At 39.7% G+C, this 23,653-nt stretch overlaps 2 protein-coding genes, 1 long non-coding RNA gene and 1 pseudogene across 8 annotated transcripts; 2 read left to right on the forward strand and 2 right to left on the reverse strand.

Moving 5' to 3' along the window:
- The first annotated feature begins 241 nt into the window (after positions 1 to 241).
- On the forward strand, positions 242 to 8,669 carry LOC131334754 (F-box protein At3g54460). Of its 3 annotated transcripts, none has more exons than XM_058369983.1 (10): positions 242 to 968; positions 1,282 to 3,915; positions 4,002 to 4,215; positions 4,309 to 4,599; positions 4,710 to 4,769; positions 4,894 to 5,024; positions 5,293 to 5,407; positions 6,747 to 6,895; positions 8,453 to 8,491; positions 8,600 to 8,669. In XM_058369983.1, the coding sequence occupies exons 1-8, from the start codon at positions 403 to 405 to the stop codon at positions 6,891 to 6,893; spliced, it is 4,158 nt and encodes a 1,385-aa protein (XP_058225966.1). In that variant the 5' UTR covers positions 242 to 402; the 3' UTR covers positions 6,894 to 6,895; positions 8,453 to 8,491; positions 8,600 to 8,669. The 3 variants fall into 3 exon arrangements, with proteins under 3 accessions (XP_058225966.1, XP_058225967.1, XP_058225968.1); XM_058369984.1 differs by having other exon boundaries at positions 244 to 968; positions 8,583 to 8,669; XM_058369985.1 differs by lacking the exons at positions 8,453 to 8,491; positions 8,600 to 8,669 and adding an exon at positions 7,389 to 7,824 and having other exon boundaries at positions 244 to 968.
- Positions 8,670 to 10,101: 1,432 nt separating this feature from the next.
- Positions 10,102 to 17,057, forward strand: LOC131334775 (uncharacterized). 4 transcript variants are annotated; one of them, XR_009202273.1, is made up of 3 exons: positions 10,102 to 10,219; positions 11,857 to 11,961; positions 16,776 to 17,057. It is a non-coding gene; the product is annotated as an uncharacterized LOC131334775 (long non-coding RNA). The 4 variants fall into 4 exon arrangements; XR_009202274.1 differs by lacking the exon at positions 16,776 to 17,057 and adding an exon at positions 13,331 to 13,528; XR_009202272.1 differs by lacking the exon at positions 16,776 to 17,057 and adding an exon at positions 12,831 to 13,285.
- LOC131334773 (two-component response regulator ORR10-like) lies at positions 11,728 to 12,988 on the reverse strand (annotated as a pseudogene).
- Positions 15,366 to 21,741, reverse strand: LOC131334759 (protein NRT1/ PTR FAMILY 5.4). Its single transcript, XM_058369994.1, has 4 exons — positions 21,451 to 21,741; positions 21,079 to 21,296; positions 19,922 to 20,445; positions 15,366 to 16,503 (listed from the first exon to the last, which is right to left on the reverse strand). The coding sequence occupies exons 1-4, from the start codon at positions 21,569 to 21,571 to the stop codon at positions 15,621 to 15,623; spliced, it is 1,746 nt and encodes a 581-aa protein (XP_058225977.1). The 5' UTR covers positions 21,572 to 21,741; the 3' UTR covers positions 15,366 to 15,620.
- Positions 21,742 to 23,653: the final 1,912 nt, after the last annotated feature.

Raw genomic sequence — 23,653 nt, forward strand, 5'->3', positions numbered from 1 at the left:
GACGCCATCAAATAATCCCAATCGGATTCGTAAATCTTCGCCTCTTCCGTTGGGGATTCGAATGAACAGGTCATAAAGCCATAAACCAATCCGATTGAAGAGATCTTCTCCTCTTTGTGGGACCTAATCGGAAATTACAAAGCTTCAGTGGTTCAATTATCTTATTCATAAACCTCGGGTGAATCACTGTATTGTTTCGCCCTATAAATAAAACTGAGATCACTACAATCCGATTTCCACCTCTCCTCGTAAAGTCGTACCTTCTCTCTTTCTCTCTCTCTCTCTCTCTCCCACCTTCCAAATTCCAACCCAGTAAAACAGAACACTGGATCACAACACCACACACAGATTCCAAAATCCAAAACCCTAATTTCCACGCTCTCAGCATTCCGAAACCCTAGAATGCAGGACAACGACGCCGCTGCCGTTGTGGTCCCCGACCACAAGCTCTGCGGTTACCTATGCGCCGTCCTCACCGCCTCTTCCTCATCCCAAACCCTCCCTCTCCACACCCTCTGCCACGTCAACCAACCCGAGCCCGGTTTCCTGACCGAAACCGGCGTCGTTTTGTCCCCAATCAACCGCGCCCCCGCCGCGGATTCTCCCTCTCGAGAGAGCGGGGCGGCGGAGAGAGAGAGCGCGACGATGCCGTCCTCGTCGTCGAAGAAGAAGCGGAGGAGGTTCGGGCGGGTGCAAGGGAGCGCGACGACGCCGTCCTCGTTGTCGGGGAAGAAGGGGAGGAGGTTCGGGCTGGTGCAAGGGAGCGCGAGCGTGGTCCATCAGGTTCACGCGCTGGTGGTGCACAAGTGTTTGAAGGCAGTAGGTAGGGTTTTGCGCGTGGACAGGGATTTAATGAATGGTGTGAGGGTTGTGGTGCTTGTAGATGTTTATTTGCCGATCGCCGTGTTGTCCGGGTGGCAGTTTAAGAAGATGGGGTCGGTTGCCGCTGCGCTTTTTCGGCACTTGAGGTGCGTCAATCGTGATTGTAGGATTCGCAGTTTAGTTTTTTGGCTGGTTGCACCAATTGGGCTATATAAACTATTTATGTTATCTGTTCATCGCTTCCTGGTGTTGTTTTCATCAGCTAATGCTTCTCCTAGATTCGATTGTCTTCATAATCCGTAACATTGTGCTTCCGCATTATCTTCTTGTTGTGCTGGACTCATCATTCTACTAGCCGTGTCATGGCTTACTATGTGGTTTTATGCTGTGAAGTTCAAATTGCTTGCCCTGTTTGTTGTATGCTTGTCTCGCTGACTCAGTATTAGTCATTTTCTGCAGTTGTGACTGGCAGAAGAGAAGTTCAATGCTTCTCAGTGAGAGAATTGAGTGCGGACCTGATAGTACAGATATTGAGAGCATTTGGAACGTTTCTGATTGCCATGTTCTTGGTTGTAAACTGCAATGCGGTGTTCCTGTTACTTCCAGGAGGAAACTCTTCGAGCTTCATGAAATTTTTAAGAGCTTACCTAGTGTGGCAACGAGAGGAAATGTTTATTCTTCGAGAGTGCACCCTGCAGATGCTTCATGTAGCTCGGGTATTTGGGAGGTATCAGATGACCTGTTGATTGTGATTCTGAATTCACTTGGTCCTATTGACCTTGTCAGGGTTTCAGCCACATGCCGCCATCTAAGATCGTTGGCAGTTTCAGTTATGCCTTGTATGAAACTTAAACTTTTTCCTCATCAGCAGGGAGCTGTAGAGTGGATGCTACAGCGTGAGCGAGATCCTGAATTGTTGCCACATCCTCTGTACATGGATTTTGTAACTGAAGATGGGTTTGGTTTCTATGTAAACACTGTTTCTGGTGAAACAGTCACAGGGTCTGTTCCATCAGTCAGAGATTTCCGTGGGGGAATGTTCTGTGATGAACCTGGATTAGGCAAGACTATAACCGCTCTTTCTATTATTCTGAAGACACAAGGAACAATGGCGGAGCCGCCAAATGGAGCGCATGTAATCTGGTGTGCACACAATGCTGATTATAAATGTGGTTATTATGAGGTTAATGGGGGTAATGCTGCCAGTGGTAGCATATTATCAAATAAAAGGGGTGCGGGTCACCATGCTCGAAGGGGACAACTTTATTTTTTTGAATCTACTCTGAGTGACAATATAAAAGGCTCCTCACCAGATGGGGCCTCTTTTTTGGATTCTGCTGTGCCAATTGGGGGATCTACTGATTTCAGTCCAGATGAAGGAATTCATTCAGCTACGGCTGGCTGCTCTACACCAGCAACATGTGTAGTTCGATGCCGAAGGAGCTTGACTCCCATTAAGAGAAGTCTTCTTCATGCATATGATCTATCGTCTCACTATTCTAATGGATGGAAGGTTACAAGTAATAAATCAAGTAAAAGAAAGAGTTCTTCCAATGGTCGAAGGCGCGGTTATCCAGAGTACGGAGTTGGTGTATCTTATGGATCACCTCGTGATTGCAAGAGGCTTAGGAAGTCCACTGCAGGGTATTCTATACAGAATGAAACTTGGGTACAGTGTGATGCTTGTCGCAAGTGGCGAAAGCTTGAAGATGAAAGTTTGGCAAATGATGCTTGCGCAGTATGGTTCTGTAGCATGAACAGTGACCCATTATATATGAGTTGCAGCGCTCCAGAAGAATCTTGGGATAACCGCCAGCCGATTACATATTTTCCTGGTTTTCACACCAAAGGAACTCCTGGGGGGAAAGAGGAGAATGTGTCATTTTTCACCAGTGTGCTTAAGGAGCACTTCAATTCTGAAGCAAAAAAGGCCTTGACTTGGTTGGCTAAACTTTCACCGGACAAACTTTCGGAAATGGAATCAATTGGTTTACTACAGCCTGTTGTGGACACTCGAGTAGTATCTAGAGGAGATGAACATAAGTCGCATAAGATATTTCAAGCTTTTGGTCTCATAAAGAGATCAGAAAAGGGTACTACTAGGTGGTACTACCCAAGCACTTTACAAAACTTGGTCTTTGATTTGTCTGCCTTCAGAATCGCACTTTGTGAGCCTTTGGATTCATTAAGGTTGTATTTGTCAAGGGCAACTCTTATTGTTGTTCCAGCAAATCTAGTGGATCATTGGAAAACTCAGATCCAAAAGCACGTTAGGCCTGGTCAGTTGCGTGTTTATGTCTGGACTGATCATAAAAAGCCTAGTGCACACAATCTGGCTTGGGACTATGATGTTGTTATTACTACCTTTAATCGTCTAAGTTGTGAGTGGAGTCCCCGGAATAGAAGTGTATTAATGCAAGTTCATTGGCACAGAGTCATTCTAGACGAAGGGCATACCCTTGGTTCAAGTCTTAATTTGACAAACAAATTGCAACTGGCTATTTCATTGACTGCTACAAATCGTTGGTTATTGACAGGAACACCGGCTCCTAACACACCCAACAGTCAACTGTCTCATCTTCAGCCCTTGCTTAAGTTCCTTCATGACAACGCTTATGGAGAGAATCAGAAGTCATGGGAAGCTGGCATTCTTAAGCCATTTGAAGCTGAGATGGAAGAGGGTCGGACACGTTTGTTGCAGTTACTTTGTAGGTGCATGATTAGTGCAAGAAAAGAGGATTTGCAGACAATTCCTCCTTGCATAAAAAAAGTGACATATGTAGATTTTACTGAGGAACATGCAAAGAGTTACAATGAATTGGTGGTAACTGTGCGGCGTAATATATTGATGGCTGATTGGAATGACCCAGCTCATGTTGAGAGTTTACTGAACCGAAAGCAATGGAAGTTTCGAAGTAATACTATAAAAAATCTGAGGCTGTCTTGTTGTGTTGCTGGACATATTAAAGTAACAGATGCTGGGCAAGATATTCAGGAAACAATGGATATTTTAGTTGAAAATGGCCTGGATCCTATTTCGGAAGAGTATGCTTTCATTAAAAGTAAAATCCAATATGGTTGCTGTTGTATGAGGTGAGATTGGTTTTGAGGTTTCGTGAGACATATTTGATTTAATCTAATATTATCTTTCAGTTACTGATTGTTTTTTGATTCGGTAGGTGCAATGAATGGTGCCGTTTACCTGTCATTACACCATGCAGGCATCTTTTATGTCTTGCCTGTGTTGCAATGGACAGTGAAAGATGTACTTTTCCTGGCTGTGGTAGCTTGTATGAGATGCAGAGTCCTGAAGCATTGACCCGTCCAGAAAATCCCAACCCAAAGTGGCCTGTTCCCAAAGATCTCATTGAGTTACAACCATCTTATAAACAGGCAGGCTTATTTCCAATTTGTTGTGTTTCTTCTGTTTGTTATTTTTGTTCTGTTACCAATGTTTGCATTCCATTCTTCATGTTGTTGGTTTAGGATGACTGGGATCCTGATTGGCAATCAACATCTAGCAGTAAAGTTGCTTACCTTGTTCAGAGAATGAAAGAACTTCAGGAAGTTAATAGAACGATTGGTTTCCAACTAGATGAGGGGAATGGTGCCAAGCATTCTGATGAGCTTCCTGTTGCCTCCCAGAAAGGTGATCCTAGTACATCATCACACCAGTTGGTCTTGCCTAGCAAAAGCAAGGAATCTTGCAAGACACTTCCAGAGAAAGTTATAATATTTTCTCAGTTTCTTGAGCATATACACGTCATTGAACAACAAGTAAGGTTATATAGTGTAGTGGACTAATGGCTAATAAGATTTTCCTTGCGGAAAATATAAGCTGCTGTCATTACCGTTACTGATATTTTGAAGTTTATCTTTTTTGACAGTTAACCGGTTGTGGTATAAAGTTTGCTGGGATGTATAGTCCAATGCATGCATGCAACAAGGTACATAACATATGTTTCTGCCTAAGTTCTTTGACCGTGTCTTTTTCATTGTAAGAAAAACTTATTATCACCATTCCTTTTATTTATTTACCTTCATTGGAAAATTTCTGTTCTCATGTTTCAGATGAAGTCACTGGCAATGTTCCAGTATGATCCAAGTTGTATGGTTCTTCTTATGGATGGAAGTGCAGCGTTAGGCCTTGATTTGAGTTTTGTTACACATGTATTTCTGATGGAACCGATCTGGGACAGAAGGTAATTGACCAATAGATCTAAGGGTCCATATTGTGTGACGAAGTTTATAAATGTTCAACGACATCAATGTGTACCTTCTCAAGCTCTTTTTCCTTTAGAAAGACAAAAGGTCACTCCTCTAGTAGTTTTTGCCATGATTTTAGCTGCCATGACCTCTTCATTCTGTCTCCAATCGTTCAACGTTTGTTTTCCAACACGTCGAGTTCTATTTCCACTCTCTTATTTCCCATGGTATTAAACTTGATGTATCTGTTGAAAATTTTATCAGCATGGAGGAACAAGTGGTCAGTCGTGCTCACCGAATGGGTGCTACTCGTCCTATTCATGTCGAAACACTGGCAATGCGTGGTACAGTGGAAGAGCAAATGCTGAAATTCTTGCAGGTATCTTTTGGCACATATATCTCGTTATTGTTTCAGTTGCACTTGCGATGCTAGTGGTTGCGCGTGCCAACCACGTTACCCAATCAGTCCATCATCTCCACTGTCATTGAATATCCCATCGATTGTATCCATTATTGCAACATGAATTGCATTTTCTTCATCATCATGGCCGATTGTCTTGAAAAAAAATTTGAAACTCAATTATGTGATTTTGATAAGCAAGATTTACTCAATTTTGTTTTGCACTACGCCAAGCATATTTTTTCCCATCCAGCCATCCTTGGCAATCTCAAAGCTTTTTCACCTGATTGCTTCCGTCATCGTTGATTCGTGAAAAGTTCTGAGTGAAAGCTGCGAGTGGATGAAATCAACAACTACCACTGGTTACTTATAAGCATTTAATTGAAAAGCCTTGTCTTAATTTTGTCGATGCTGTTGGAGTAATGTTCTTGAAGAATATGTTTTAATAATACTCCCTCTGTCCCGATTTGTTTGTCCAATTTAGGAAACCCAACTTATTAAGGGGACAATCATTAAACTTTGTAAACTTGAACTTCCCAAAAAATGCCCTCCTATTCAAATGGCACTTGTCACATCAAATCAAGAGAGAAGGGTAAAAGGTATTTTCATGGCACTTTGTTCTTGAACTTTTCAAAATGGACAAACAATTTGGGAAATTGAAAAGTCAAGAAGTGGACAAACAAAATGGGATGGAGGGAGTAGTATTTTTACTCACATGAAAAATAACAATGTTCAATGCCCTAGCAATTAATCAGATTACTTAATGAAGCTTGTACTGTGAAAATCTTGGCTTTACGCCACTGTAATATAAATTTGCAAGCTGAGAGTGGTGGAATCAACATGGTCTATAGCAGTGGTGGTAAAATGGGAAAAAATGCCAAGGGGAAAAATTGAAAGAAAAATATTAGAAAGGCTATAGGATGGAGACTACCAAAGGCGCAATTGAGGCTCGCTAGTGCCCGAGGCGAGGCATCCAAAAAATGCCTCAAGGCTTTTGAATTTACGAATTATCTTCTATGCATACATGCCTTTGTCTCTAGGATGATCTCCCAGGGGTGCCTTTTGCTCCATTTTAAGGTATTTTTTTTTTACTGTGTATGCCTTTTACGTATGTCATGTGAGGTGTATGCTTCCTTTGCACTCAAAATGTAAGCTTCTTCTATACTAAACTTAATCAAAGAATGATGCTTTTGGTATTTTGAATTCAACACCTACCATATTGTTAGGTCTGCCTTGTTCTTTTCTCCATTTGGTTTCCTCGTTATCTAATTGTGTATTTTAGTTTCTTCCTAAACTAATTTCTTCATGAATGTTACAGGATCCTGATGAGTGTAGAAAGTTCTTGAAGGAAGAGTGCAGAAAACCTGACCGCGAAAGTTCCCGGCTACACCGTACATTACATGATTTTGCTGAGACCAATTATTTGGCTGACCTTAGTTTTGTGCGTGCCAGTGCCACTACATGAGGGTACGTGAAATATTTTGCTTAATATTGAAGATTCCTATAGACCTTTATACTAAAACAATTGGACTTGTATGTGTATTTGGGGCATTTCTAGTCCTTATTGCTATGTATGCGCTGGACGTTAAGGATCATCTCTTTCATGGTATGTATTTTGGTCTTCTAAGATGTCATTTTGTAGTGAACTAGCAATAAAGAATCAGATTGAGTTTGACAAGCTGGGTTCTAGCAGCTCTCTGCTCACCTTGACAGGGCTTGTGAATTTACCAGTCAATTTTTGAGCAAGTCAAAGGCTTTTGATTCTTAGAGTTTCCAAAAAATTGCTCCTGGAACACTTCAAATACTCACCAATTTCAAAAAGGCACACATTTTTTTTCAACCCAGGGGTTGCACAGCTGCAGAACCGTTGATTAGGCTGCAGTCCCATTCATGAGTGTGTATGTTAATTTGTTCGTGTTGGGTGCACATATGTGTTTAAGTGCTAGGTTTACCATGCCAGGTTCAACCCAGAATGTGTTACCCTACAGCCTACATTGTGAAGGAGTTTGTACAAGTTTTTAATGAAGCATACCAAAGTGTTGGCAACGTTTTGCAAACATTGCACATCAAACTTCCCAAGATTTTATTCTATTTCCCAAATGAGTTTCGTGGGCATCAGTTTTCTAAGTCAAAGCAAGTTCCTTGGTAACTGGAGTTTATTATCTGGGTAAACGATTTCCTCTTCAAAAGGTGAGTTGCTTCCTTGCCAGAGCCGGCTTTGGGCTAAAGCCCATAAAGCATTCACTTTAGGCCCCAAATTTTGACTAATTTTGGGCCCCCAAATTCCATAGGTCTGTGTATAATTAAGTTTTGCATAAAAATTAAGTAAACCTTCCTAAAACATTTAAGGGCCCAATTTAAAGTAAGGCCCATGTGAAAACGACGATCGTACATATTATTTCTGTAACATTTACTGATGTTTTCTCCTTTGGTTTACTCATTTATAGATGCTATTTTGGTTGGGGTGTGGATATTGATAACTTGATGTTCCCATACCTGTAACACTTGACAAATTGAAAAATGCTTAAAGGGTTCAAGTTTTGATGCCTCGATAACTTCACTTGAACCTTGAATTTTCTGAAATTGGGATTGTTCTTGAATCTTTCTCGTTGGATTGTTAACTGAGGGGTGTCTTCGAATCGTGTCTCCTATATCAATCAGTGTATGAGTTCTAACTATTTTAAACTATGCAAAGTTTGCTTTAGGCCCCACAAATCTCAGAGCCAGCTCTATTCCCTCCCCAAGTTCCCTCCCTAATTTGTTCCAATGTCCCATAGGATTTTCTTTCTTTTATGTGTTGTATGTTGTCAGTTCCAGTAATGCATTGCATGGATTGGAATATTGAACCTGTTGACTAAATATCTGATTAAAGCATTCACATCACAATTTGCATCGCTAGAAGATCCAATCAATCAGTTGTGTTTCATCACACTTTTGTTATAATCTTCATCTTCACTGCTTTATGGTTGAATACATGGTTATCTAACTATCTACCCACTTCACTTTCTGGGTGTATGCATGCAGGTTTTCGACTCTGTAAATAGCTGTGATATTTTGTCGCAGGTATGTACAACTCTCGTAAAACTCAAGCTGCCGTAATTTTCTTTATTTTCTGTTTTGTGAAGTTACATCTCCTGGTTGACACTGAATGCAGTTCTCCATTGCCTGTAGGGGGAGGTTTTTGCGTAGGTGATCTTATTCATTTGAATTAATTGCGATTCAGCAGATTGATTTGGCATTTGTGAAAAGAAGCCCCTTAGCTATTCTTTTAGCATCACATCAAGCTGATATTACAGCACTCTAACCTGGTGGTAGATCAAAGTCGCGTTTGCCAATAAATTATCGTTTCTTTTATCAGATTTGGACGGAATTTCATCATTTTTTGCAGCCTCAGTTGTATTAGACAAGAATGGAAATATAATTATTCATGGTTACTGTTCCTGTTTCTGGCACCGGTTACTGTTCCTTTTTGGGATCAGGTTACTGTCCCTGGTTCTCGGCATTTATATGTTTTACACGATTTCCATGACAAGAGAGGTTTTGCGCGGGCCTTTGACAAGGAGGGAGGGAAAGTGAATCCATGACGGAGGGGAGGATTGTGGGGGAGGTGTTGTGACCGAAGTCACAGTGTGTGTGGTACTATAAATAGGGTTCAACGCACGTCTTGCATATCAAGTCTAGAGTGAGCCCATGTCATATCAAGTCTTGCAATTGTAACTCTTCCATAATGTTGAAATTTTGCTCGTTCATCCTTAATATTTCTGGAGAATGATGGAGTACCCAGAAACTACACCGTGCCCCTTAAAAATGTCCACATGTAGAGGGGGGACATTGGCGATTTTGTCCATCCTTACTTTGTTCACCCTTAGCGATGGTGTTTTCATCTCGGGTTGTATTTCAATAGATACAGATACATTTATAAGGAGACAATTGAAAAAAAAAAAAAGTTTAAGAAAACATTGGTATGTGCTTGTGCTTGATCTAAAAATTTGATTATTGGGTCACGAATTTTAAAGCCAAAGTGCTTGATCTAAAAATTTGATTATTGAGTCAAGAATTTTAAGCCAAAGAGATGAAGCATTCCTCGATATCTGATTGTACTAACCACACGGCTACATTGAGATTGCCCATTATCTTGGAATCCTGGGATGACTGCCACCTTCCTATTTGAGTAAGAAATGCATATCGAACCCTATGGTCATTTAACCGACGACTGGGCCTAGTGGTGCTTGTAGCTTGTATAGAACATACTGGCCAAGAAGGGAAGAGATAGACTACAGTTTCAAGTGAAATGACTGGTGGTAGTGATACGTGGTTTCAATTGTTTAAGCAAGGGAGCCCGTTGATTACTTACCTTTTTAGAATCTATTCTTTATCTATTTATGTATTAAAAAAAATTGAGTGAAAGATTATCCCATATATATTAGTAAAATGTAAAGATTACAACTATAATAATGAAAGAAAATACATCAAAACAAAAAAAACAAAAAAAAAAAAACAAAGAAAAACCACAAGAAATCAGCACCGAGTCTGATCAATCAGAAGGGACTTTGGGCAAGGGTCAATAGTTAGAGGGTTCGCTCAGCCATGGTAAAATAGGTTAGGGATGAAAATAGCAATTTACCCAAACCAGTAAATCTAAAATCAGTTAATGCCAGTGCGAGTCGTTGAGCTAGCTAGGGCTTGAAATGCAAACACAGTTCGCTGAATCTTCAATGATCCCAACTCCAAAAACGACTGATCCCGAGTAGAATTCTACCGCTCGTCGATTCTTCACTGCCCCTTCATCAGGTCCCTTTCTAGCTTGTTTGCCTTTTATGTTAGATTAATCCATCTTGGTTATGATATGATGGTGATTGGATGGTTCAATTTCTGCTGGTCCCAAATCACCTGTTGCTTCTCTCACCTCTGTAGTTTGTGATAGTAAAAAAAAGGTGTTCGGTGTACATTGATATAGAAAAGAATTTGCTATATGTTCATGAAGTTCAACCAGCAATGCTAGGAACACAACTTTATAACACATCTGCTTACAGAGCTGTTTGATGCACGTGAGCCCCTGTACATTGGACCTCTCTGAGCACAGTTGTGTTCCGTGACTTTTTGAAGTTTCAATTTCCGGTCTCATTTTTTTTGCATAGAGGGAAATGATAAAAAATCCATTGCCTGGGTAGGGGGTATCGGGAGCCCTTGGATATAGCTCAACATATGAAATGGTGGAGCACAAGTAAATCAGTGTTTGTTTTGATTGGGCTTGTGGTATGTATTTCCGTTACTGTCTTCGCGCAACCATCAACTTTATACAGACGAAAGGAAAAATTTTGGACTTGCTACTACCTTGATGGAGAGGATAGGAAATCCCACTCCCCATGGGATTTCTTATACTCTACAGCAAGGGATATGGACTCGTCTGGATACCATCTCAACTTGCGGCACCAAATACCGGATATCAGGAACCCACAGGATTACATCTCCTATAGCAATTCCAACCCCATATGGCTCAAACAAATGAAAATTGATCCTATTTACATTCCCTTTCACAGAGGAATTTCCACAACATATTGTTTCTGTAACTGTAACTTCTCTTGTTATGCATTTACCCCAAATCTCAATATGGAAAAAAGAATCAAAGGGTATGTCCTGCAAGCAAGTGCACATCAATAATTGGGTATCAGGGTTTTCATTTAATATTGTAGATTGCTGAATACATGGGATTGCCATTGAAGATTGATTTATAGACAGGATTCCTGAATCAATCTTTGGAAATCTTGAATTGACCTTGATTATATTGCTTGTATTTTAAAGCCACCAAGGAGATTATTATAATCAGAATCATATGATTAGATACTTCTGTGTGTTTTCATTTCTCAAGTGACATTGTCGTGGTATTCTGATAATCTCCTACCGATTTAAAGAAGTGATAACAAAAATTAGTGTCTATGTCAGACCCATACGATTTCACCATCTTTTCCTTTGGAATGCTATTGATTACTGACTTTTGAGGGTCAACTTTCTCACTATGATCACCAACTGATATAGTATTATGCACATATTTATCTTATGAAAAAGGCAAAGAAGTTTAGCTTGTATAGAAGCTTGGTTTCATGCAACGAGTCTGCATATTCCGTTAACCAACAAAATTGGATTCACTTCATTTACCACAGATTCACATAGCTTGATCTCTCTACCTAATCTACCCATATACTCATTTTGTAATTATAAAGGCTGAAAGCAAATTTAAACATTAGGGGTCAATAACATGGAATGCTTCTTCTTCTTCGATTCCCCCCCCCCCCCCCCCCCAACCCAATTAGATCGCATACAAGTCATTGAACATTGGTCTTGTTCTATCCTGTGAACATGGGTCTTCGCTGTCCTTTCTCTTACTACTGAAGCTTTGGTGTTTCTTGTCGTTGTTTTCCTCTCGTTAGATGTGGCCTCAACTTATTCACATCTTGCATTTGAACTGGCTTCAGAAAGAACTCTTCTGCCCCTTCTTCCAAACATCTGAGCAACACCCAAATAGCAAATTGCAGGTTAGTACCATATTATGCAGTTACCATTTCACATTCCAACAAACTAAAACTAAAAAACGAAAGGTAAACATTTAGATAATACTAAGTATTTTCTTTAGTTTTCCTCACCTGTTGATCCTTGTGGGGATATTTTCGGATGACATGATTACAACTGGGATGTCACTGAGATATTTAGATTCCTGCTAGTCACATAATATAATTCATTAGTAGGACATAAAACCATAGAATGCGCGTTATATGTTCATATATATTGGTAGCTACAAACACGGCCTGTTTTCACTGCATTTTCTCAACTTATTTGTTTTTGGTCTAATAGTTTACCTTGATCTTTCTTAAGAGCTCATAGCCTGTCATTCCAGGCATGCAGTAATCTGTAATAATCAAATTTACTTCTGTATCCTGCAATGGAAAAATGTGGTTAGAAATAAATCAATAAATGTCTTAGAGAAATATATTTGGTAATATGAATGCGTACGTATTTAGACGATTAAAAAGAGCGAGGATTCCAAAAGACTAGTGTAAAAAGAAAATCAATATCGGAAATCTCATACTTGGTGATGACTTGGAGAAAGAGGGGGAGGTTTTGTAATGCCCTCTTCATCGTCTTGTAGTCCTAGAAATTGAAGAGCTTTGCTTCCAGAATCCACAGCAGTAACTGGGAAAAAGTAAGACACCTCAAGACATAAGAATCAAAATGATATAAAATCTAAATCTCAAAATAGTCACGCCACGGTCACGTTTGCTTGGTTGGCCTATTAGCGAGGAGGTATGTGATTTCTTAGATTGATAAATAAATACTACCATGCAATTAGTGATAATGGAATCATATGTCTAATCTGAACATCAAACAAGCTTTCCCCTGTCTCTAGAACATGATGAAGACATGGAATTACCTTGGAAAGAAGAGGACCTTAGGAGCCTCTCAATCAACTTTCTGTCAATGATGCTATCATCAACTGCCAAAACATGGAACTTTGCATCTGCTGCTACACTACACATTTTGTGGGGAAATATGCCAAATGAAGAAGAGGAGTCAGAGAGGACCAAGAAAACCAGAACTCCAGAGAGAAAAATAGGACTGAGAAATGAAGGTTTGTGGATCTTGTGCTTGTGATTTCTCTATGGGGAGCCATTTAGGGTCAGAGCTGAAACTAAATAATTTCCAAGATATGGACAGTTTGGAAAGCAAGATCAGACCAGATAGCATCCCAGGATTTCCCGGATCCTCTAGTTTGACTTTTGAATTGTTGAACAACCAAAATGATTGTGGTGTCTTATTTTCTGGCACATTTTCAAATGTGATATTTTTTTTCAAAATAATAAAGTTGACCTTTTCTTGTGATTATATTCCATTGCCTCTTGGATTTAGGGGAAGGCTATATACTGCATTGGTCATCCAGATTGACCTTTTCGATCGATGTTTAGGCTACCAAGGGAGACAATTTTACAGCCTCCAAGAAGGATCCCATGTATGCACGTGCTTGCCAGTCAAGAATTCCTTAGTAACATCGTTAAATAAATGAATACCTTAAGAAAATTCCTAGCCCGCGACATTTTTTTCATATTTTTTTTGGGTGTTTTTAGTTCATAGATATTAGATATCATCGACATTGCGTTAAACAGAACAATCAATATATATGCAGAGCTCCTATTCATTACACGAGACACCTAATTGATTGCCCCGATCCTACCGATGGGACTCGGTCAAGTTATGACTCCAGCCCGCATTCAGGGACCTCTTCCGGATCCCCTGTTCATTAACCTCGCGGTATTGGACCAATCTAGGCCGTCCTGTCTCGCTCTTCCTCTCGTAAGAGATTCCATAGTCACTCTCAAAGAAAGTCGATACGCACTGGCCGCGCCCTCCACCTTTTTATCTCAGCAGGAAGTAAAGACCTGTTTGGTGATAAGATAGTTTTCCTTGACTTCTTCTCTAATGACGCGGGGTTCTGGCCCTATGAATTATTATTATAATAAAGAAAAACGCACCCTTTGATGGACAGATTACTTGGTAATTAGTAAAAGAAAGCAATCATTAACTTCAAAGTCTTAAATAAACAGCATAACAATGGTGACAGAACTACAGCAGAGTTGGGAAAATCTTATATATTATGATTAAGGTGGTTTTCCCAGAAAATGATTTGGGTGAGCTGGCAATATCTTTATATCAAGATTAGGGTGGTTTTCCTCGAAAAAAGATTTGGGTGATTTCATGCAAATCTTGACCCCTTTTTATTAAATTCATTTTGCTCAATAAAGAGGGGCTCACAAGCTTGTGTTCCCCCCTCCCCTTCTCTGAGTTGCACCCTTGGTTCTAAACATTACTACAAAATTGGGGAGTCAAACCATAATTTCAGAATCATTCAAGTCCACCTAATAAAATTTGGGCGTTGCTATTCGCAGCCCTTTATTTTCTTCCATAGTCCGGTCAAAATTTCCAATTATACTCGACAGTTAGTTACCGAAATTGAGATATATTTTCAGCATCCAATTATTGAAATACAATATTTTTTTCAACAGTTATTTACCGAAAATGTATGTTCGGCAGTTGTATAACGAAAGTTGAATATATTTTCGACATGTAGTTACCGAAATATAATTTTGTTTTTAACAGCTATTTACCGAAATGTTATGTATGATTTTCAACAACTATTTACCGAAATTTAGTGGGCTATGGGAGAAAATAAAGGGTTGCGAATAGCAGCGCTCTAAAATTTTTGCTTTACCGTGCCACATTCCAAAATATTTCTCTCAGGTCCCTCTACTGTAGAAACAACTAATTACGTGTAATTGTGACAGCCAGGACGGAACCAAAATTTAGTAAACGGGGCGAACTATGAAGAGTAAAGTGCAAGTACCACTGTCACACCACTTTGTTGACGAGTGAGTATGTTGTTGATCTCTAGTATCAATCAACCATTAACACAACCCAAAAATACTTCACGATTGTTTGAATTCCGGATGCTGAACGACATTATGCTCAAAATGATTAAGCTCCATTCTTGAAAATGTTGTTGAACTTCTCAAATCCTAAAAATACATCCCAATTGATCGTGTGAGCTTGAAGTGTTCATATATAGTAAAATTCTTATAAAAAAGAAAAAAAGAGAAACTATGGGGGCCTTGCTCCCCATAGCCCACCAATAGTTACGTCTCTTGTGGCAGCATGCCAGCACCCAAGACGATAATTTTTATGGTACGTCTAATGGATATGTGAAGGAATTTATGAGAAAAACTACATAAATAAATTTCGCCAAGGACACGCACGAAAATGCACAAACAATTGAAGGCAGGCTCGCGTTGGGTAGGGGACCCCCACACACACCCTGCACGAGTGTTTGTGCACTTTTATGCGTCTCTTATCTTCTTCCGTAGACGTACAACTGTACAAGACAAGAGACCCATTGAAAATCATCTTCAGTACCAACAGAGTCTTGATTCACACATTGAAAGGAAAGAAAAGAAAAGAAAAGATGGACAGGGCATAAGACATTGAGCTTGACAATATGATTGCAGATTCCTCAATCTAGTACTAGCTGTGCTCAACTTTTGGGGTTTCAATTTGAGCACTTCACCTGATTGATAACAACTCCATAAGACACATTACTGGTACTCTTAGTAGATCCACCTAAGCATGCAAGCTGATAATGCACTATCCATTAGACAATGGGGGCCTCCTTAGACATAAGCTCCACCCCTTTGGTTGGACCATCACTCTCAGTCTTCTTGTACACAAAACCCTTGGCAACCAACACGTAGACACAAAAATTCAAAGCACTCAACCCTGCCAGGACCCAGTAGAAGTAGTCGAGGTGCGCCCGATTTAGATTGTCGGTAACCAACCACTCGTTGCCAAGTCTTGCACTAATTGCCTCCACAATGGATATGACAGCACTGCTCAAGAAGCTCCCCATGCCCACGATGCTAATGTGGGCAGCGGCTCCCACGCTCCTCATCCCTTCAGGCATCTGGTCATAGAACAGCTCCTGGAGTCCAACGATGGTGAAAACATCCGATAGCCCACAGAGAATGTATTGTGGGAGTAACCACCAAACCCTCATGGGGACCACTGATTTCGGTGCATTTAGGAGATTGTGGTCGATTGCGATTTTGACCCTTTTAGCCTCAACTAGAGCTGATACTACCATAGTAAGCGTCGACAGGAAAATTCCAGTCCCGATTCTTTGTAGCATGGTTATACCGGATTGGTGACCGGTGATTTTTCTGGCAACTGGAACGAGTACCCGATCGTAGAGTGGGACAGCAGTGAGGATTGTGAGGCCGGTGCACACTTGGAGGGATGCCGCGGGTACTAGGAAATATGAGGGTCCAATTGTTCTGACCATTGTGCTGCCTTGTTTGGTGAAATAGGTACTGAGTTGTGCTATTACTAGAGCAAATGTCAAGCAACTTAGCCATACGGGGAATAGCCTTAGGAGAAGCTTTACCTCTTCAACTTGATTCACTGAACAAAGCCTCCATGGGTTTCTGGTTTTGCTTGTTTTATCTATCTCATCAATGATCGTAGCCTTGTCCAAAAACCTGTAGAGAGTTTAATTAGGTCTGTGAGATAAAATGGTAGAAAATATTCAGAAAAGTTGCGGTTCAGTCCTATTTTCGGAATACATTTTTTGCCAAAAAAAAACCCACCTCCAATATTTTTTTTCAAGGTCGGACTGAAAAATTTCTCAGTCCTATTTACATCGATATTTTTCAACAAAAATGGTGGAGTAATTTTTAGTTGGAACAACTTGAACATTGTATGAACTCTACTATTAGTGCACAGTTAATGTAATTTTTTTTTGCTAACTCAGGTGATCGGGCTAGCTTCGCGTGCATCGACTAATCCAGGGGCTCAATCCCACCGCCTACTTGCGGGGAGCCAAACTAAAGTCGGAGCAAAGCTCCGTATGGACTTGTCCAAAAAGAGTTAATTGGTAACATCTGAGAGATTTCGAACACAAGACCTCAATGTAATTGCTGATAAATAAGGTTTGAGGGCCATGCTAGTAGCAAAAAAGGGAGAGATACCGACTATGTACTTTTGCAATTATCTATGTTTTCCCTGTCAAATAGAATTCACCCACTGATGAGAGTGGGATTGATGTTCTCTAATAACCTCATTCATTTGCTAACATAACAAGCCGCCGAGTATACGAGCCAAACTCGAGCTCGAGCTCTCTAAAGTTATAAATTACTACTACTAGTATTAAGGAAAATGCAAAAAAAGATGTATGAATAGACATTCTTGTTTGCTAGTCTAACTTGAGTAGTTTGGCTCATTTATGATACAAGTGTAAAACTTTGGCTCAAGCTCGTTTAGTAATTTGATAAGTCAAGTCCTCAACAAGCCGAAACTCGTGTTGCATGAAATGGTTCGGTTCGTTTGCAGCCTTACTCTTGAGAATCTCTCTTTTTTTTTGTTTTCAATTATAAAATATAGATGGTAAAGTTGTGAATTTAAACCCAACAAAAGCCTCGTGCACAAGGTGCAACTTTTTTAAAGTGAGCTCCCAACATCCAACAAAAGCCTCGTGCACAAGGTGCAACTTTTTTAAAGTGAGCTCCCAACATCTAAAAGGAAACCAAAAAAAAAAAAATTACAATCACACCTAATTTACACACCCACAGCCACACAGATATATAAAATCTAAGTGGAGCCGCCCAGGGTCATGACTCAGGAGACACCAAACTCTAGAACCTAGTAGAGTACCTTTTAGGAGTAAGATGCGCGGCATGCGCCAAAGTCTCGTGACTCAGGAGACACCAAACCCTAGAACCTAGTAGTACCTTCCAGGAGAAAGATGCGCGGCATGCGCCAAAGTCTCAGTGGTGACTGGTGAGACACCAAACCCACCATGAATACTCCTAGATCTGCTGTGCCAATCACAATTCCAATATTCGGAATCTGTCACAGGAAAAATACTTCCACTTCCTCGCTCATCCATGCATGGTCCCCCACCCAGTGGCGGAGCCAATGTAGTAGGCCCATCCCGGGGGCACGAGTTTTCACTACATTATTATTATTATTATTATTATTATTATTATTATTGTAGTTTTAGTTTTTCTTGAATTGAACAGATATTGTTTTTTTATATAGTTCAACCAACTCACTCAAATATGCACATATAAAGGATATTTTGTTCAATAATTCAAGAATAGGGTGAACATAACATTATTATCTACTTTATTTAGGATTCATACTACCCCACTAGGTGAGTGAAACACACTACTTTAAAATCTGAAAATTCGCATTCGTGTTTCGTGATGTAATACGTAAGTTACTGTTGTATTGCCAAAAAACATCAAATTCTGGGTCAGTGGGATGAGATGTTTGAGATTCGCTGTCACCGGAATTGTATTTTATAGTGTCCCCGCTAGTGGATACTTCTAGCTACTATGCCACTACTCCCACCCAAATATGTAAATTGTAACATACTCCTATTTCATAACAAATAACCAAAATATTCCATAAAAAATGCAGCATCCTTAATGCATATACCTTGTAGAAGAACTTCAAAACAAAACTCAGTTACATCACTCGAATTTTTTTTAGTTTTTCAACAAATTTTTTTTTTAAAAACAAAACTCAGTCACATCTTTTTTCGATTTCATATTTTTTTTTGGATCCAGAGACTTTCTCCATACCCTACCAAAAGTCCCCAGGCCATACGGCCCATACATATCCACTTGACACTCATTTGGTGCCTTGAACCGAAAAAAGAGACACCGCAGTATCTGACGCGCCGATGGCACATGACCGGTTGAATTGAAAAGTTCATGACAAGCACAAGCACTCAAGTTCATAGGTGGATGTTTTCTTTTCTTTTTGGTATCGATGATCAAGGGTGTTCGGGCCAGTTTACGCGTACCGCGACTATTTCTCTCTCCGGTCTGGTCAAAAGGTAGGCAATCCACGCCTAGAATTGGAAACTCACAAGAGATTTTTCTCTTGCCGCCTGGTCTCAAGAGATAGCCAAATTTTAAACTCAAGATATGAGAATTTAGAGCTATGTCTTGTTGTCACTTGAGTTACCCTCCGGAGTTCATGATATGTGGATGTACTTCCACAATTTGAATACCCAACAGAGGTCTTTGACAACTTTGATAAAGAGTGGATATATACAATGGTATATTATATACTACAAAATTGAGTGCAGATTCAGTGGTTCTATTTCAATATCACTATTCACTAAATTCCAAACGTCAGCATGAAAATGTGATTTTGCATCTTTTCCCTTGTGTTCAAGCTGACAAAATTCTTGAACTCGCAGGTTCCAGTCTTATCGTAAACAAAAATTTACAAGGATGACCGAGGGTTTGCTTGGTTGGTGAATTCAGCGTCTTGAGATTAGTCAATGTAACGCGTAAGTTGGACAGATACCCGGTTATGAAAAAAATTACAGATTGATAAATCATGATATATGAGTGTTGGTGGTTCAATTTTGAAAACATGACCTACTAACTTCTAAATGGTGGGTTTGGGTCTGTGTGCAATTATTGTGTTTTTTTATGTCGAATGGAAACCATATTTACCATGTCAACGAGAGGCACTCCAAGGGAGATATATAGTATTGTGTTTTTTTATGTCGAATGCAAACCATATTTACCATGTCAACGAAAGGCACTCCAATGGAGATATATAGTAAATTTGCTACACTATTTTAGCGTAGCTCTCTCACTCTTCAAGGCTGAAAAGTGATAAACGACTCTTCAAATTGCCACCTTACCAAATATAGTACTTATGATTGGTGAATTTATCTGAATATTCTTTGACAAAGCTGTCAAAGGAGTAGTAAAAAATTAAACTCACAAGGTTGTAAGAGTCCCTTGGAGCGCACGTGTTGCAAGTGGCTTTCAACTTGTCACATGCATCACCAAATTTATTAATTTGGTATGTAAATTTGCTACTTCCATGCTCTAAGTGGGGCTTTAAAAGTTATAAGACCAATAGATATACCTGAATTGATTGGTTCTTGCCAAAGTGCCGCCCTTCATTTGACCTCCTGTATCTCCACTGCTAGTGTCCTCATGGCAAACACCATGATTTTGGCGCGTCTCACTCACGCGCCACTTCCTAGCCGCCGCAAGGAACACTTGAGCCACCCTCGTAAACGGGCTCCCAACTGGAGCCTCCTGCCGATAAGTCCTACTTCCCAGCAGAAAAATCACAAGCGCAGCCGCCACCACTGCTGCTGGCATGCCATACCCGATTCCCCACCCGATGTAGTCTTGCACATAGATCACCACCAGTATCGCGGTGGTGGCACCGAACACTATCCCCAAGTACCACCAATTGAAGAACGAGCTCTTGGCCGCCTTCTCTTGGGGAAGATTTTCGTCGAATTGGTCTGCAGCAAATGTTTGGACGCATGGCTTGTGGCCACCTTCCCCAACGCTCAGTATGTAAAGGGCTATGAAGAAAACTGCTTGGCAATGTTGCAATGATGTGGTGGTGACTGATACAGTCAACAGAACAAGGCCCTGCAAAATTCAGAACCCATAATCATGATAAAGAGAGAAGCTCTCTGTTCTTCTTTTTTCCTTTCTGGATTCTTTTTCTTTGTGTAATCTTTCTAAACTTGAAGATTCTTTTTCTTTGTGTAATCTTTCTAAACTTGAAGCCAAGAGCAAGCAACCAACTAAGCGAGATGATATAAAGCGGAGAAACTAACCCTGTGAAATATTACAGTATATCATTTCAGTTTAAATATTATCCTATGCACAACGTATCTGATGTGTAGGAGTATATGTGTACGTGCACACGCAGATTTTTTTTCCCCCTAAGATGGGAGTAATCGATTGCATATTGACCGCGCGGTACACAAAACCTGTTTCATATTTGATTGACAAGCTAGTTATATATACGAGGATCGATACGTCTTGGAGTAAAATGGTTGATTTCAATGTTTGAAGCTCTTTTGGTGGTTGATAGTATTTAAAATTCACTACCATGTCACCGGTGGTTGTCGTATTTTCTTTGATTCTCCTGCTTCAACAACACAACGATAACGATTTGTCGATCTCCTGATACTGCTGTTTTATGCATGTGTAGAATGGTATTATGTATGCAACTAAGGATTAGAAGAAAGTGAGAAGAAAAGATGGTGAACTCACTAAGAGATAAATGATGGATGACAGAAGGATGGTCTTGAAACGGCCTAGGTAGGAATCAGCCACGAAAGCACCCAACAAAGGGAAAATTGCAGAGACCCCACGCCATACATTCACGTTCTTTGCTGCAGTAGAAGTAGTCTGGCCGAGTACACCGGTAAGGTACATAATTAGGTTCCCCGACACGCCGTAGTACGCAAACCGCTCCGCCATTTCCACAACTGCATTTCACAACCACCAAACAAGCTTTTATTCATCCTTTCAAAACAACCACAACAACAACAACATGATCAAAAGGATGATATAATGCAAATATGTATCCATGCATGCATGTAGGTAGGTAGGTAAGAAGGTATGTGTGTATAGGATGACTACAGATGATGAAAATGGCAGATTTCCAGCCTCCCTTGGAGGGTTTAGCTTGGTTGGGCATTTCCATGTCTCTATTGTCGCCGGAAGGAGTGATGACTATGGCTGCAGCCTTTGAGCTCATCATGGGAAGTAGAAGGTTAGAAACAAAAAGGAAGAAGAGATCAGATGAAGCAAATGTGGTGTTAGGCGCTGAATCTATTTATAATCTTCACATTCCACAGAAACTTTGGACTAGACTATAAGTTATTGCATTTTGTCATATTGTTCACACTAACCCACAACTTCTTCATCTTCATTTTTTCCTTTCGTCAACAACTTATAAATTAGTGGAAATAAATTGACATTTTTGAACAACAAAAAGTTGTCCATAACTTATTGGTTAGCGGAAACGCCCCTTTAGATGCTGTGGCAGAATTTCTGCAAATATACCCACTTAGATGCTGTGGTAAAATTTCTGCAATTATGACCCGAGAGATTGTCTTTCATTGGAAAACAGCACAACTTTTCTTATAAACTTTTGCAAAAGAAACTTTACCAAAAGATATTTTTTTTTACTTCTAGTAATTTTTTTGAACTGCTACTCCTAGTAATTAGGCTTTGACTTGAAAGTGACATAGGTAAGATTTACCCCGTCATTTCACATTTATAGCTTCTTAAGCTTTTTGTGTTTGTCTATATTACACTCATTGGGGATATGACATTAGTCAAATATACATGGCCACCCCACTAAATTACGACACTAGTGTTAGGTACACCTAGTTTTGTGCAATATGTGAATATAAATGCATCCGAAATAGTCCGATGCACATGAGACTCTCATTATTTTGCAGACTCATATGCATCGAACAGTTTCGACCACATTAGTGTCTGCGTCTCTTGCACAAAAGTCTGTACCTATTTGAATGTATTGGTGACATCGATCTCTATGAAATGTGAAATTTGTATCAAACATTCCCATATTTCAACGGACCAAGTTGTGAAGGGTACTATTGCTAAAAGGCAAGAATACCCCTCGATTATGGTGGTAGGACTGTCTTTTATGCTTAATTCCAATCTAATGTTGTTTACAAACTAACTTAAATACTCTACAAATTAATATAAAACATACAAACAAGATTATGGGTAAATTTCTATGACACCCCCTAATGTTTGCCTTAATGACAGATATCCCCCTCATTTATGAGAAATGGCCATAAACCCCATATGGTTTCAATGTTTATTTCACCGATGCGCAACAAACAATTGTTCAAGAATTTCCCCTTCCCCTCCCTCTTAATAAAATGTTACTTTTGCCGATAAAAAAAAAACCTAACTGTTCAACCAAACATTTGATAGGCTTAGCCAAGTGTCTTATAATTGACAAATTCACGCTTTTTAATAACACAATAAATAATTGAAAGCTCTCAATTTTCAAAAAAAATTTACCCAAAAGTAATAAAAATTTCCTTTCTATCCAAAAGTGAAAAAAAAATTAAATATTTATAGGTAAATTTTACCCTTTCGATCATGTTCACTCCTTAATGTGTAAAAATAATTCAATTTGATTCAAAATAAGTGAGAGTTGCTAGTTCTTTTATTACTTTTTGTTATCAACAAGGGTAAATAATAAGTGACTTTCGGCGCATTCTATCACGTGCTTGGATAAACAATTGTCGATTGGCGTGTCGGTGAGATTACATAGAAATTACGGGTGGTGCTCATTGTTATTTCTCGTATGTGAGGCATTATCCGTCATTAAAGCAAACCTCGGGCCAGGGATGTCAGTGAAATTTACCAAATAATTATTGTAAAAGAAGAATCTCACTCATCCACCAAAGGAAATAGCGAGTAGTCTTCTTTCAAGTGAACAAAAAAAAAAAAACTTTCTTTCCAAGAAAAAATGAATGCAATTGAAGTGATCTATGCACTCAATTGAATCTGGAAGCCCACCGTTTATTTAGTCTTACTTTTAGGATCAAAACCCTAGAAGCTACTTCAACCTATAGTAGGATCTTACCAAATAAAGCAAAGTTAGGTTAGTGCCACATTGTGCGACTCCCAGATTACATCATCCTTCTTCTTAGTATTTGAGTGCTTTGAGTTGAGTGTAAACTCTGCTGTTTTCTTTTGACAAACGGGTGTCCAGGCCAACTTACGTGCACCCCCACTAATCTCAAGAGTCTTTGATGGCGTTGGAAACGAACCTTCGAGCTCTGAAAATTAAGAA

Source organism: Rhododendron vialii, chromosome 7a (genome assembly GCF_030253575.1).
Source record: "Rhododendron vialii isolate Sample 1 chromosome 7a, ASM3025357v1".
Lineage (NCBI taxonomy): Eukaryota > Viridiplantae > Streptophyta > Magnoliopsida > Ericales > Ericaceae > Rhododendron > Rhododendron vialii.